This window comes from Spermophilus citellus, assembly GCF_964194105.1.
Source record: "Spermophilus citellus genome assembly, chromosome: 14".
Taxonomy (NCBI): domain Eukaryota; kingdom Metazoa; phylum Chordata; class Mammalia; order Rodentia; family Sciuridae; genus Spermophilus; species Spermophilus citellus.
Window position 1 is genome coordinate 97,901,787 of NC_138194.1, and position 14,927 is coordinate 97,916,713.

The following is a 14,927-nucleotide window of genomic DNA, read 5'->3' on the forward strand; positions in this document are numbered from 1 at the left end:
CAAAAGTCCTAGAATAAAGGACTTTGTGGGTGAATGTTCCCCACCCATAAAAGGTCCTGAGCCTGTCCTGCTTACTAACAGCCCTGGATGCCAGCAGTTGACAGGGTGGGATACGTGGTACCAACTGACACACCTCATCAAAAGACTTAATTACCAATGGGACTGAAGCTGCGGTCTAGAGATGAGCAAGAAGTGACTGGCATGGGAGAGTCCAAGGAGAAGGCACAGGTGATATGACAGGGCCCCAGTGGTTCAGGGGGCTGCCAGGGTTCCAACATTGTTGAAGGAGTGCAGTTTCTTGGAGCAGAAAGGACAAAGGGCACCCCCAAACAAAAGAAATGATGTGCACAAGAGATGAGGAGAGCACAGGATACCTGCCACTCACAGGCCTCTGAAGGCCCCTGTTCCCCCCGGGTGGGAAAGGTGGCAAGGGCTAAGAAGGAAGTCAGGTACAGAGTGGAGCAGGAGCCAGCTCTCAAGCGACCCAGTAGGCTTTCAAGGGTCTCAGACTCTCTTGAACAGTGATGGGCATCTTGGAAGGCCATTTCAGGGTAAGGACAAGAATTCCTCTTTACCCTTCTTATCTCATCCTTCTGACACTTAGTCTTTTCCATATGTTTTATAATATCTATAACATATTGATATAGCAGTGTACCTAACTGAGCCGAAATGCCTCAGTTCATATTCCAGACCCATCACTGACTACAATGTGGTACTAGACGGGATGTATGCCTTGGTTTCCTAATTGTAAAATGGGGACAAAAATAATGATTTCCTCATGGGAGTTTTATGAAGAAGAAATGAGTTGATATGTGTACAATTCTAGGAAAAATGGCAGGTCCACAGTAAGGACTCTGAATACTCATTACATTAAAAATATACAGCTTACTAGTAAATGAATGGATTTGACCAGAGATGTATCCCCCAACTGTCTGCCAACCACGGCAGTGGAAGGGCAGAGCTGAACTCTAAGCAGAGTCCACTGGAAAGATGCTGGGGCCTGACCCACAGAGACAGGGGCCGGGATGGGGAGGGGAGGGGAGGGGAGCTACTCAGCAGGAAGCCAGCCACTGTGATAAGGAAAGGGATGCGGCAGATGAGGGGGCTTCTGACTGAGGTATCTGGATGGTGGGGCCAGTCACCGAGAAGGAACCAGGAAGAACACCTATTAGGAGCTGGACAGTGAGGTCAGTGGCAAAGTCCTGTGGGACACCTAGAGTGAAATATGGGCAAGGAAAACATTTGCAGGACACCAGAACCATGATAATGCCTAGAAACTGTGTGGCAGACACAATGAAGGCCACCAAGCACTTCAGTTTCCTGTTGCCCTGGGAACATGGCAGGGCTGCACTTCCTGGTCCCAGAGTCAGGTGGGGCTGCATGACCCCTCCTGGCCAATAAGTTGCATAAACAGAAACAGCAGATGTCACTCCTGGGCCAAAGTGAAACCACCCAAGGCTCTCCTTCTCCCCTGTATTGTGACCTGACAAGTTCAAGGTGGTGACTGCTTCCTCGCTGGGTCACTGAGCAAGCAGAGCCCCCTGAGAACCTGCAATGGACATGCAGCACCCACAAGAAAGCAGGCATGGTAAGCATGGTGAGGTCATATCCCTGTGACCTGGAGGAGCTCTGCTCTAGGGGTGCAGCCTGCCCCAGTCCCCACCACTAGCAGAATCAGGGATAGTGCTGAGACAGGCAGAAGAGGAGCAGCAGAGAGGCAGGAGGAGAGCTGGGGAAGAGGGTCACAGAGGGACCTTGAACTTTGCCAAGCCAAGTGTAGCTACAGAACTGCAAATTTCATTCCCTGAGTAGTACTGAGAAAAAACAAGGGCATACAGGTGGCCAAAAGAAACGGTGCCAGTACACATATTTCCACAGAGACAAGTGTAACGCTCAGGGACTGGCGCTGCACCACCTCCTCACCACAAATTTTCAAATACAACTCAAACCCAATTTTCAGGTATTTACCAAGTCAGTTGTGTGACTAACAAACGCAGCAGAGGCAGGGTCCCGAAACGCTGTGGAGACAGCCCCATGAAGAGCACAGGCGCACCTCAGGTGCAGCCATGAAATCCACGCCTGCTCCTCTAAGGAAGGGTCTGACAAGAGTAAAAGGAAATTTTTACAACTTTCTTTGCATAAAATGACCCCAGAAATAACAAGCTTAGAAAGGTTCAGAAGCCACTTTTATAAACTAGACATACTGATTTCTATAGGCTGCAAAATGTTTCTCAAAAACACCAGCTGTTCCACATAGCAGCGGGGGGGAAAAAGTCTAGTTTTCCAGTTTCGTTTACTATTCAAATGCAGAATGAAATAAATGTGGAGTACATATCAAAAGTGTTATTTTAACTGGACAGGGTTCACAGTAGAGGAAAAAAATCTTATTTCATTTTCTTCTAATTGTTTTAACAAGCTATAGAGTCAGGGTCAATTGTTTGAAATATTATTGAACTGCTCTTTACAGAGCATATATTAAAAGAATCATGTGAGAATTTTCCAAATGGTAATACTGTTATATGGCAAACTCAAGAACATGGTGCAGTTGCATGGACCTCAGCCACACGGCAGCTGGGCATAAGGTCATTTCTGCATATTTGAGAAGCTTTTACTGTGGCCAGAGAGAAAAACACACCCAGAGTTTGCACCTTCCCACTAGGTACTTATGAAATTGAAGTCCATTCAGGTCATTTCAAATCATGGAATACGAGACCAATTTTTGTACTGCCTGTTGCAAGAGGCAGCTGAGATCTTATTAGAAGGGACTGTGCCTATTACCCTTGCTAGAGAACTATAGACAGTGAACACCAGGAAAAGCACAAGTAGAACTCAATTTCTTGTGATGTAGAGAAAAACCTGGCAGAGGAGCACTGAAACACTTCAACTCCATATCCTCCAAGTGGAAGCCAGACTGGTTGTGAGACAGGCATGTGATGGGCGGGCTAGTAACTGGGCAGGAACAGGGATCCTGCCCCCACTGCCACCCCAAATGAGCAGGGACACTCCATAACATCACCTCTGGACCTAAATTCCTCAATTATCAAATTAGAAATGGGGTCTAAACAGGATTTTTAAGCCAATCTCAAAAGGCCATATATTTTGGGATTAAATTTACACAGCGTTCTTGAAATGATAAAATCACAGAGTTCAAGACCACATCAGTGGTTTCCAGATGGGGATTAGGGAAGTGGGCAGCTCAAGGTCAGCTTGGTGGGACAGGGCAGTTCTGCCTCCTACTGGAGCAGCTGCTGACACAAGTCTCCCCCTGCGGTGAGTGACGAGTGACAGAGGCGAGCACACACACATTCTTACAATCTTGGTATCAGGCTACACCTGTGTGAGATACAGCACGTGGGTGGGGGCCTGAGTGAAGGGCACATGAACTCTTTCTGCATTATCTTGGTAACTTCTTATGAATTCATAATACCTCCGAAATGCAAAGGCTTATTTTTTAAAGGGTTTTTTTAGATTTTGAACTATCACACCCTAATTTTTGTCCATGGACCCTATGATTTAAAATAGTTCATTGGCTAAATTGCATTTATTAAGTTTATTCCCTTGTTTAAATTTATTGATCAAATATATATAAGTGTCTCACTTTCCAACTGATGCAAAAATGTAATTTGCAGGCAAATCAAAAATACAGGTAAAATGAAAGCATCTGAGTCACAGAGGCACACAGAAGCATACTTCCTGTCATGCCAGGCCTTGGGAAAATTTTCTAACTATGATACAAAGGCAAGAAATATATTGTGCCAGCAAAATGCCAAAAGGGCTACAGATAGATTAAATGATAAAGGACAAACTGAAAATATCTGCAGCTTATGTGCTAATTCAAAGGTATAAGTAAAGGACATTAATAAGGAATATTCCCAACCACACACCAAACACAAGTAGTTAATACCCATGTACAGGAACAATCCTAAGTGACCAAAGAGCTGCAAACTAAAACAATCACCCCCACCTGAGACTGGCGGGGAGAAACCAGAGAACAAGGCAACATGAGCAACACAGCTGGGGTAGAAACTGACACTTTCTCAGGGTGGTCTGACAATGTACCTGCGTGTCAACGTGCAAAACAAGCCCTGTTCACCCAGCAATTAGTTACCAGGCAATTACCTAAGATGAAAATGGCACAGTGTAAAAGATGGTAATAATGAAGGAAAAATGCATGCTCAAGACTACTCACCTGAGAAGTATTTTTTCATCAGGCAGAAAAAGCTGAAACAATCCTAAACATCCATCACCTGAAAACCAATGGGGTAAGATCTGTGGCCTGTACATGTGATGAGATGTTGTACAGGCTCTAAAGATGACAAGAGTGGCCAGTCACTGACTGCCTGGGTCAGGACCCACAGCAACCAGTCAAAAGCCACAACCAAGTCCACCACTCACAGGCTGTGTGCTACAGGCCCACTGCTAGGCCTCGCTGTCTCAGTTTCCTCTCCTATACGATGGACATAATGACAGTGCCTTGTTTGAAGGCTGCCAGGAGAACTCCGAGAGTGATTAGCTATGAGACGCTGAGAACAGCCTCTGTAACATAAAAAGTATCAGAAAAAGCTCATTAGATGAAAAATACTATCATAAAGAATGTGCCTGCCACATGGAGAACTAGAAAAGACCACCCAAGAGCACTGCGACCCCATCCTGATGGCCCAGGCAGGGTGCACAACAGGAGGGGCTTCTCGGCCTCAGCAGCACAAAGGGCGCCAGGCCTGGGCAGCGAGGTTGTGGGCCACTGTGGTTTTCTTCTTCGCATTTTCTATGTCATTAAAAAAGAAAACAAAAAGTATAATCTCCAATTAGCACTCTTCAAGACATTTTTGGAATGTAAGTTGCTGGGAGTTTTCTAGAAGTCTAGAAACAGATATACACGTACATACTCATAATAAACACGTATGTGTACACATACGTGCATATGTTCACACATACACCTACAGATTTACTAAGAATTTACTAAAGAGCTATTTACAACAGCAAAAAAAAATCTGACAGAACCTGAACTTTCATCAGATGTACCACGGCTGGCAGCAAAACAAAGTCCTGCATAGCACGGGAAAATGGTACCACAGTGCCACACGGCAAGGGTCATTTGGTAAGGTGAAGGGGACATTGAAGGACTGATACACACAGCAGGCCCTGACCCTTGCAGCCAGGAACATCCACACACTTTATGACCCACTCACACTGTCCAAAGCCAGACCTAGGCCTGAGATTTGGGGATGGGAAAGGAAGAGGAATGTCTGGTATTGCCAGAGTGCAATCCGTCATCCCAGCCTAGTCACCAAGGTGGCTGGGTGCATCACAAAAAAGCCTGACAGGAGATATCTACAAAACAACACACAAAAACAACACCGATGTGTGAGGAGATGGCACTGGACAGTCAGAGAACTGGGTTCTCAGAAAAACCAGGCAGAAACACAAACAGGGCAGCATTGTCAGACAGAGAGGTCCTTCTGGCTAAAATGCAACAACCATTAACTAGCTGTGCCGTAAAATGCGGGGCAGGCGGTGCGTGCATGTCTGTGTGTGACAGAGAGAGACTGGACACATGGGGAAGGGTGTGTGTGCATGTCTGTGTGTGACAGAGAAAGACTGGGACACATGGGGAAGGGTGTGTGTGTGCATGTCTGTGTGTGACAGAGAGAGACCGGGACACGTGGGCGAAGGGTGTGTGTACATGTCTGTGTGTGACAGAGAGAGACTGGGACACGTGGGGAAGGGTGTGTGTGCATGTCTGTGTGTGACAGAGAAAGACTGGACATGTTGGGAAGGGTGTGTGTGTGCATGTCTGTGTGTGACAGAGAAAGACTGGACAAGTGGGGAAGGGTGTGTGTGTATATGTCTGTGTGTGACAGAGAGAGACTGGGACACGGGGGGAAGGGGGTGTGTGTGCATATCTGTGTGTGACAGAGAGAGACTAGGACACGTGGGGAAGGGTGTGTGTGCGAGTCTGTGTGTGACAGAGAGAGACTGGGACACGTGGGGAAGGGTGTGTGTGCATGTCTGTGTGTGACAGAGAGAGACTGGGACACGTAGGGAAGGGTGTGTGTGAATGTCTGTGTGTGACAGAGAGAGACCGGGACACGTGGGGAAGGGGGTGTGTGCATGTCTGTGTGTGACAGAGAGAGACTGGGACACGTGGGGAAGGGGGTGTGTGTGCGCATGTCTGTGTGTGACAGAGAGAGACTGGTACATCCTATCACCCAAGTGCAGAGACTGACAAAGCCGGGCAACAGGTAGGAGAAGGTGGGTGCTGGTCTGCTCCTCAATATTTCCTCTCCAAAACTGTCCTTATTCTCCAAAAGAACTTCAAGCTCCCGAACAGCACTGACCCTTCCGCAATCTTGCAGCTGCTGCCCACTCCTCTGACATGGCCACTGCCCGTACTGACTCGGGACCACTGTCCCCACTGCAGAGCTGGGACCTGGGCTGCTGCTTGTTAACCCCACAGTGGTAAGGTTTCCACAGGCTTTGCAGGAGAAGAACCACATCATACATCTTCTACAACCTGCACAGATGTTGGCGATGAGCCTGGCCACCATCCTAGATGTTCATCAGTATTAACTGATGAATTACTCAATAATCCATCCAATCTGTGCTAGGATTCTGCACACCAAGGGTCTGGCTTCACTGTTCGGAGGGAGGCATTTACAGCAAAGAGTTTAAGAGCAGAGGTTTAAAGTAGGGTGGCCAGGGTTCAAAGGCCAGGTCCCCTGACTAAGAGACCTGGGACAAATTACTTCATCTTTCAGTGTCCAAGTGTATCCTTTCAAAAGGAAAAATGAAAATAGTGCTGTCTCTGCATGGCCCTCAGCAGCTAAAAGGACAGCTGATATTTACTGGGTACTTCTGTAAGGCTATGATGCTCTTTACAAGTCCTGTCTAATTTAATACTCAGAGCAACCACATGCAACAGCATTGCTTCTAGCCCCATGTTACAGACAAGGAGACTGAGCAGAGGCAGAAGGGATTTAGAAGTGCTTAAGTGGGATTCCAACCCCAGGAGCCACATTCCAGAGCCAGAGTTTTTTACCTGAATGGCCTCCCATGCAGCAGGCTGAGCAAAGTAGGGAACACCAAGATCTTCCTAAACACGGGAGCAGCCTGAAATCTTGGAAAACAGCTCAGAAGCAAACAATAATTACAGAGCCACTGGAGGCCTGTGCCTGCAGCACAGCCTTGCAACCTCGCTCCTCTAGGAAGGCGGTCTAAGAGGAGCTGTCCCCCAGCTGTCCTCCCTGCTGGAGGCCATTCCTCTCCAGCCCTTTGTAGGAGCTACTTCAGAGCTGACCTCCACACTCCAGTCCTCAGCCACTGGTGGCCAATCCGGTTCCTAACACGGCCTTGAGTCCCCAAGTCATTCACACTATGCACATGGCCCTGTCCATCCTTAAGACAACCTCCCACCTGTCAGCCAAATGCCAAACTGTGGCACCAGATTCACTGACTTTGTACCAGTACAACCTCTCCCAGGAACAATTTTCTATCCTTTGTCATTGTGCATTTTAAAACTCAAATCTCCTTTCACAGAACATAAGATCATCAAGGGTAGAAACTGTTTTACTCTCTCTACGACCCACCAAAGCACCACCAAGGCACCCTGGGCCTGCACACCATGGGCTCCAGCTCACAGATGGCACATTAATTCCAAAGATTATACACAGTAATAGTCAGTAACCATTATGAAAATGAGATGGGGGAGACCTGAATAAGTGCATGCTATTCCAAGTAACAAGCAAAGCCGTCAGCAAGTATCCATAGGTACATCTCTGTGAGAAACCATATGGTCACCTGGTCCATTTACCTGCTTCTCCTTCCTCCTCACCCAAATTCAGCACAATGATGCAGATGTGCTTCCGCAGCTGGCGCGTGTTGGAGAACTTCCGACAGCACTTGCCACACTCCAGGCTGCTTGGGGTCAAGCCAGCCCCCTCCTCTGGAGCCAGTGGACCCTCGTCGCTAGGGTTCACAAAGTTTTCCACCAGCTCCTCCTCAGCACTGGGCTTCTTCGTGGACCCCTTAGGCCTGCCTCTCTTCCTCTTCATGACCAAAAACTCTGCAAAGGAAACAAGAAAGCAGGGTGGAGTGACACCGGGTGGCAGGGCAGGGCACGCACTCAATTTCTAAATGTAAGAATATGTTCAGGTCTCCCATTTTATTAAAAATGAAAGTCTAAAGAAGCCCTAGAAGGGCCCGGCTGCAGCAGCATCACCAGTCCTACTGTCCCTGTGCCTAAATGCTGATGGCACCGGATCTTATGATATTCTGCCTCAAGACTGTCGGGTGAACTTTTGCACAAGTTCCTTCTATGAAGCTTGAGACCTAAGCTGTGGCTGTTGGCCCCCAGACCAAAATCCTCGCTAACCACTACTTCCTTTTAAATCCAGATCTCGCTGCTTCTTTGCAAAGAGTTCTCAAACACTGCTGAGCTTGTCATACTCTTAATGAGTCAGACAACTATTCAGATTATTTCAAGAAGTCAAATTGTCCTGGTGAGAAAGAGAAAAAATAATTACAATCTAAAGCCACAAATTATAGGGCAAAGACAATAACAATATTTTTCAAGTTTCCTAGCGACCTACTGACTTTAAATGGCATGATCAGAGCTGCTTTAAAGCCAAGTTCCAAATCATTTTACAACATGCATTTCTTCTTAACTAGTGTTCATCTTTAAGGCTTTCATCTCTGAAATAAAGGTAGAAATTAAGAGCAAAGCAGGGTCGGGAAGCAGAGCAGCATGTACAGTGGTGCAAAGTGAAGCAGAAGATGTGACTTTGAGAGGAACCCCTGAAAGAGCCAACCAGGGGGCCACTCCTGGTCAGGCCGAAGTCCCCAAGACCACAGCCATCTGTCTGACTAAAGAATGCAATCTGGGCAGTCCTCGGAATCTGGACAGCAGGGAAAAGGGAGGACTCCCGGGTCCTGGCATCATTTTGGTTGAAGACTGGTCTGTGGATGAGGACATCTTTGGGGGACCTTCCTGCTCTTTCTAAAGTTGTGGCTCTGCACAGTGAAACACCAGCCACTTTACCCACTGCTAGCACCACAGAGATCCTTTAATGAAAAGGGTGGCCTGTGTTCATGGTCAGAGAGGGAGGCTATGGGGCAGAGTCTACAGGGAAGGCAGTTCACCTGCAGGCACTCTAGATAAGGAAGCTGACCTTGGCACTGGGTTCCCATGAACATAGAGAGACAGGCACCCATTCTCCTGGGGCAGGAGATTTCCAGGAGCAAAGCCTCTGCTGAGCTGCAATGCACAGGTCTGCCTTGGCTGAGGGTCCAACCACAGCCTCTCCAGCCACAGCAACAGGAACAATTACAAACCATAAAGGCACACCGAGAGTCCAGACAGAACACGCAGCAGACCAGAGCCCTCAGTCCCTTCGCCAATACTGAATTTCAAGGAGAAGACAAAGGCTGTTTCCAGGAGGACCAGCCCCCACATGTGGGGATGGGGGAGAGAAGGAATGCAGTGAGTAAGGAAAAAGTGTTTACCCCAAAGTCATTAAAACTTTTCCTATTATTATTCTTCAAAACAGCATGTACAACCTGTTGAAGCAGCAATTGATATCAGAGCAGCCGAATTAGCAAAGTCTATGAAACACCCACCACATGTCACATTCGCTGAGCTGCACAAACATGGTTCATAACAGTCTATTGAGGTTTGTGGCCCAGATCTAACCCCAGTGATCAACTCTGGCATCCTTCCATGAAGAAGCCACTGCTCTGAAATGCTCTCTCAGGACACAGCTGCGTATTCAAGAATTAACCTAAGTCAAGAGAGGTCCAGCCCTTTCTCTGGGTGACTGGGAGGGATCCCCAGACTCCTAGATGTCCCCCTGGATGTGAGGGTCTGTGTTTTCCTGGGGTCTTTGGCCCCTGGATGATTGATGATGCTTCACCTTGGCTCCAGTACATCAGCTCCAACCTCCAGAGGCACTGGAGAGCAGTCACAACCTCAAGGAGGGTCTGGAGACCATTCAGGTGACTGTGTGTCACTGAGGCCCAATAGACACTCTGGACAGCCAAGGCTCTGTGAGCTTCCTGGATGGAGATTATCTTGCTGTTGTCATGCACTAAAGACAGAGGAGATGTCTAGGACTCCCTGAGGGGACCAAAAGGAAATAATAGAACTTTCCTTAGTTCTGTGAATTCTTGCAAATTATCAAGCCTAAAGAAGGCCCTAGAGATCCCCAAATTTGCAGCTAGCTGGTCAGAGAAGGTGGCCCTGGAGACCCCCCCCCCCCCGGGTTGTGGCTGGTGTCAGAAGCCTGTTGAGGACTTAGTCATGTGGTGCCCTGTGCTCCTAACCTGGAGTTTGGCAAACTGGCATGGCAAGTCCTCACGTTTTCTCACAACACACCTAAGCACACAGCCAACAGCAGCAGTGCCGACTGTGCAAAAGACAGTTTGCTGGCAGCAGGCTGGGAATGCAGCCAGGGTGCCATCCAGCAGGGCTGTCTGGAAGTCTGTCTTCCCACAGAGTGGAGACTCCTTGAAGGCAGAGCCCTTGCCCTGCTGATGCCTCATCCACTCTGCACCTAGCCTGGTGCCCTGACCCAGTAAAGCTGGCTGAATTAAACTGATGAGCAAGGTGCCATCTGGTTGTCAAGGAAGAAACACAAAATCGGCCCTGAAAGCTTTGAAAAGACTCAAACACAATGGTGACAAAACTAATCTCCCATCTTGCTACATCCATAATTCAGATCCTCAAGACCAATTAGTTAGCTAAAAATGAAATATTCATAAATGAACTTGGAATAATTTAAGCACTGGAAACGAGTTGCTACTGTCAACCACCCACATTTTATAAAAAGAGCTGAGAATCCTGGAACCAGGCAAGGAAAACGATACAAGCTCTAAATCCAAACACTTGGAAGGAGCTAGTTGTCTATACTTCCTCTTCCTCCTCCCCAAATTCCTTTACTCAAGTGTCACTCAAGTCTGGAGATTCTGTCACAAAAACATCTGCAGGGAAAACCCCTGTCCACCCAGGGCAACTGTGCCATCCCATGCCTGCACACAGTCTCCAGACTCCAAGGTGCCATTCCAGGTTCTCCCTGGCCCCAGCTCCTGTCTCCCTGTCATTCCTTGGCTCTAGAATCTTCCATCATTCTGGATGACTTTGCCCACATACAAAGACCAGACTTCTAGGTATAACCCTAGAAACACACACACACACACACTCTCACACATACATACAGCACCCCCTCTCCCTGCCTCACCCTCCACCCCTCAGTGCCCTCCCCTAGACATGCAGATAGTCCCTGACTCTTTACTTACATGCAGTTCTAGTCCCCCTGTCTGTGACCATCTTCCTCATTCCCAATCAGACCCCTAACTCCAGTTCACATCCCAACATTTCAGGTCCAGCTCAAGTCTCAGCACCTCCTGCCTAGGCTGTTCCCAGCTGTTTTAAGCAGGTCAGGCCCTCGCGAGCTGACCCGCCTCACAACATGAACTCCTCACAGCAGAGTGTGGACAGTTTCCTAATTATTGCCCTTTTCCTCTCCTTGCACTGTAAACAGTAAGGTTTGAGCTGAGCTCTCAAGTCCTGGGTCCCACAGGAACTTAAACAGAGCTGAATATGGAATAGACATTTAATAAACACTTTGATCCACTGTTTGATGACTGAAAAAGAGGCATTTGGAAAATAAGTCATTTCTTATGTTCCAAGGTTTCCAATTAGAAAAACGGGGGCTGGACCATGGTGCATCTGAACCTGCTCTAATCCCACAGTCTGGGGACAACTCCCTCTTGTCAGATAATCACCCATGCAGATCTCAAGAGAAAGCTGACAAGGGACAGAAAGCATGAGGCAAAGACTTTTTAATTCAATCAAGACATGAGCATCATGGAAAAATAGCCCAACATAATCAAAAACTTAATAATGAATTCTTTATGTACATCACTCAAGTTCGCAAGACCTTTCTCTGCTATTATCTCATTTTATTCTTAAAACCCTTACGAGGCGAGTATAGCAAACATAACTTCTTCAACGGAAGAGGAAATGGGAGCCCAAATGTTCCAGTGGCTTGGCACCCCTTCCAGGGAGCCGCCAAGCTGCAACCCTGGGACCTGGGTTTCCTCATTCCAGCCAAACTGTTCCTGCCGAGTCTCACCCACTATGGGTACTGGGGGTCATTTCCACACTAAAGGAGCCAATGCGCATGGCACAGAGCACACTGACTTGGAGTTACATAGACTTGGATGCAAATCCCCTCTGAGCCTCAGTTTCCAATGTGAAAAATAAACACAGAACTGTCCCTATTTTTCAGAGTCACTGTTGACAACAGTGATCCACTATAGTCTGAGCATGGTACTGAGGGACTGATAAAACAACTACTGTTTATTATTTTGGCCATCGTCCCTAATATCCTGATTTGGAATTTCTCTTCCTAGCCAGTCCACTGTTAGATTATATGATTCCTTGATGTACATGCATTCTTGTTTATTCTGACTCGGTGCATGTTTTTTCCTTAATTTCTTCCTTTTACAGTAGCTCATACACCAAGAAATCCAATATAATCAGGAGCACATCCATTTTGTTCTGCCTAAGAGCACAGATACACAGCCTCCTGGTGCTCTCACTTGGCAACTCAATCTCTAGTCACACCAGCTCCAGAATTTTGGAAGATCCTGAAAGACAAACATTTTAGAGCCCTGACAGTCAATCTCCCTGACATTTACATCCAAAGCCCAAGAAGCACTAGGGGAGACAATGAATTATTTATCAGAGAAGAGGAAGTGTGAGCCTCTCAGGTGTCTGGAGGATGCGCACCCCCTCGGTGGGCCAGACTACATCCTGCTCTGCAGCACCAGGCACCAGGGCCCAAGGCTTCCCAGGGCTCCAACGGCCCTGTGGTGGAAATGCCTCGTGAACGAGAGCAGTGACTGATCCAGCACCCAGACCTCAGGCACCACTGCCAAATATTTCACATGCATTTCCTCACTTAACACCCAAAGGTATCCTTAGTATTGTCCCCGTTACACAGTCAAGAACACTGAGGCATACAAAGATTAATTAATATGTCCCAAGCTCACAGAACAGAACAGTGCCAGAGGCAAGATTTGAAAATGGACCTGACTTGGAGAGCAAGTCCTTTGGTCAGTGCAATTAACAGAGCACAGAAGTAACAGAGGCTGACCTCTAAGTTCTACAGGAAAATGACAGTCTCAGGCAGCTATGCACCTCAGTGTGACAGCTCCCAACACTAAAGAGCACTGTGCGTAAGGGAGGGGGCAGGTTTGCCACGCACAGAACACTCATTATGGACTATGTTCAAAGCACTAGAGTGGCGTGCACAAACATATGCTTGCCTCAGAACCTGTGAAAAAGGCCAGTATCTCCTTGTGACAGATGACAAGAGTCACACCTGGAGGACCCTGCAAGGCCAACTTGCACCAGCCAAGCTTCATACTCAGGCACTGGCTGCATCAGTCCTGTGTACCTTTCATGTATGTTCACCCAGAAAGTACCTGTGACTAACTCATCCCAGAAGAGGCACCTCCTGCAATCTGCACAGAGGCTCCGGTGTGCTCGACCAGGCCCTGGGAGCTACACGAAAGTCCCAGGACCAGGACCAAGTCTAGGGGATCCCAAGGTGTGTGTCCTTTCCTCTACACCCACAGTGCCAACCAGGGCAGGCTGGAAGGCTAAGGTCTCAGTTGTTACTAGAAGAACCAGCACAGTATCCCTAATATACCCATGATTACTTCATTTGTGGCAAATCTTCAGAAGAGACAACACTATGATATCAATTTAGACATCAACCTCCTAGGATGCCTCTTTTTACTCTCAAGCCAGAGTAAGTGACCCACTTCATGGCTGACCCTAAAGAGGCACTCACCTGCTGCACACAGGGCCTCCTGGCCAACTTGCTGTCCACCAGGCAAGAGGTACCCAAACAGGAACAGCCTGGGTACACACCCCCAGCACCTAGCACAGCACCCAGGCAAACAGCAGGCCCTCAATCAGCAGGGAGTGAACAGAGAAGTGGAAGGAGGCAAAGGAAGGGAAGTAACAGGTAGAAAAGAGAAGGAAAAGTTTCTAAGGAGGGTGTGAAAGGGGGAAATCAGAAGAACCAAAACGAGGCTCCAGAGGCCCATGCAACTCTCCCTTTCAGCAAGGGCAGCCGCCAACCTGTGCAGAGCCAGGAGAGCAGAGCACACGTGCACACACAATCGGCACTAGCTCCCACGGCCCGCTCAAACGCACTCGTGAATACTCACACATCTGCACTATACACACACACGCACAGAGGAGAAAGAGCTAAGTCCATCAGGCAATTTCTGCTTGGATCACAGTCAAAATCTGATTAGGAGGAGGGGGAAATGAAGGGTCATTGTGAAGACCACTTCCTCCAGGAGCCAAAAAGATTAAAAGGCTATAAAATAAACCAGAGAATTTAGGAACCTCCATGTTCTAAAGGGAAACCAAAATAATAAATCAATTACTACTCAGTTAAAAGTTTAATCAAAGCATTTCAAGTATCTCTCAAGTTAAAATGAATTGTGAAGGTTAAACCTGAATGGAAATCATTAGAGAGAAACGAAGCCTCTACAAGCCTCAAATTTTATGGACTTCCACAAAGAGAAAAAGAAGGGCTTGAGGCTCTTAATGAAAGACTTCTGAAGAAATTTTCTACTATAAGAGGCTGAGTTTAATTAAAGTCTTAAGAAATAGTTTTTTAAATTAAACTACACAGGCAATTAATCTTCCAGTATACACAACAGAAAAAGAGAAAATGCATTCAGGAAGAATTCAAGGCACAAGTTATTTAATAAAGGAAAACAACATATAAGAGTACTCAGTGGAAAGGACTTACCTATACTGTCCCTCCCCTCTCCACGTTGGCTTCCCTTGGTTTCACTTACCCATGAGCAGTCTCCTAAGACTAAATAAAAATGACTCCAGAGCT

General features: G+C 47.3%; 1 protein-coding gene across 5 annotated transcripts in view; it reads right to left on the reverse strand.

Moving 5' to 3' along the window:
- ZFAT (zinc finger and AT-hook domain containing) overlaps window positions 1–14,927 on the reverse strand; it is a 194,199-nt gene that overhangs the window by 143,392 nt on the left and 35,880 nt on the right. For all 5 annotated transcript variants that reach the window (XR_014018835.1, XM_081266609.1, XM_081266608.1 and 2 more), the window contains one exon: window positions 7,811–8,062. Coding sequence is in view for 4 of the 5 variants with exons in the window: in XM_081266609.1 (XP_081122735.1) it covers window positions 7,811–8,062 (252 nt within the window). In the remaining variant the exon portion in view is untranslated. The remainder of the gene's footprint in view (window positions 1–7,810; window positions 8,063–14,927) is intronic.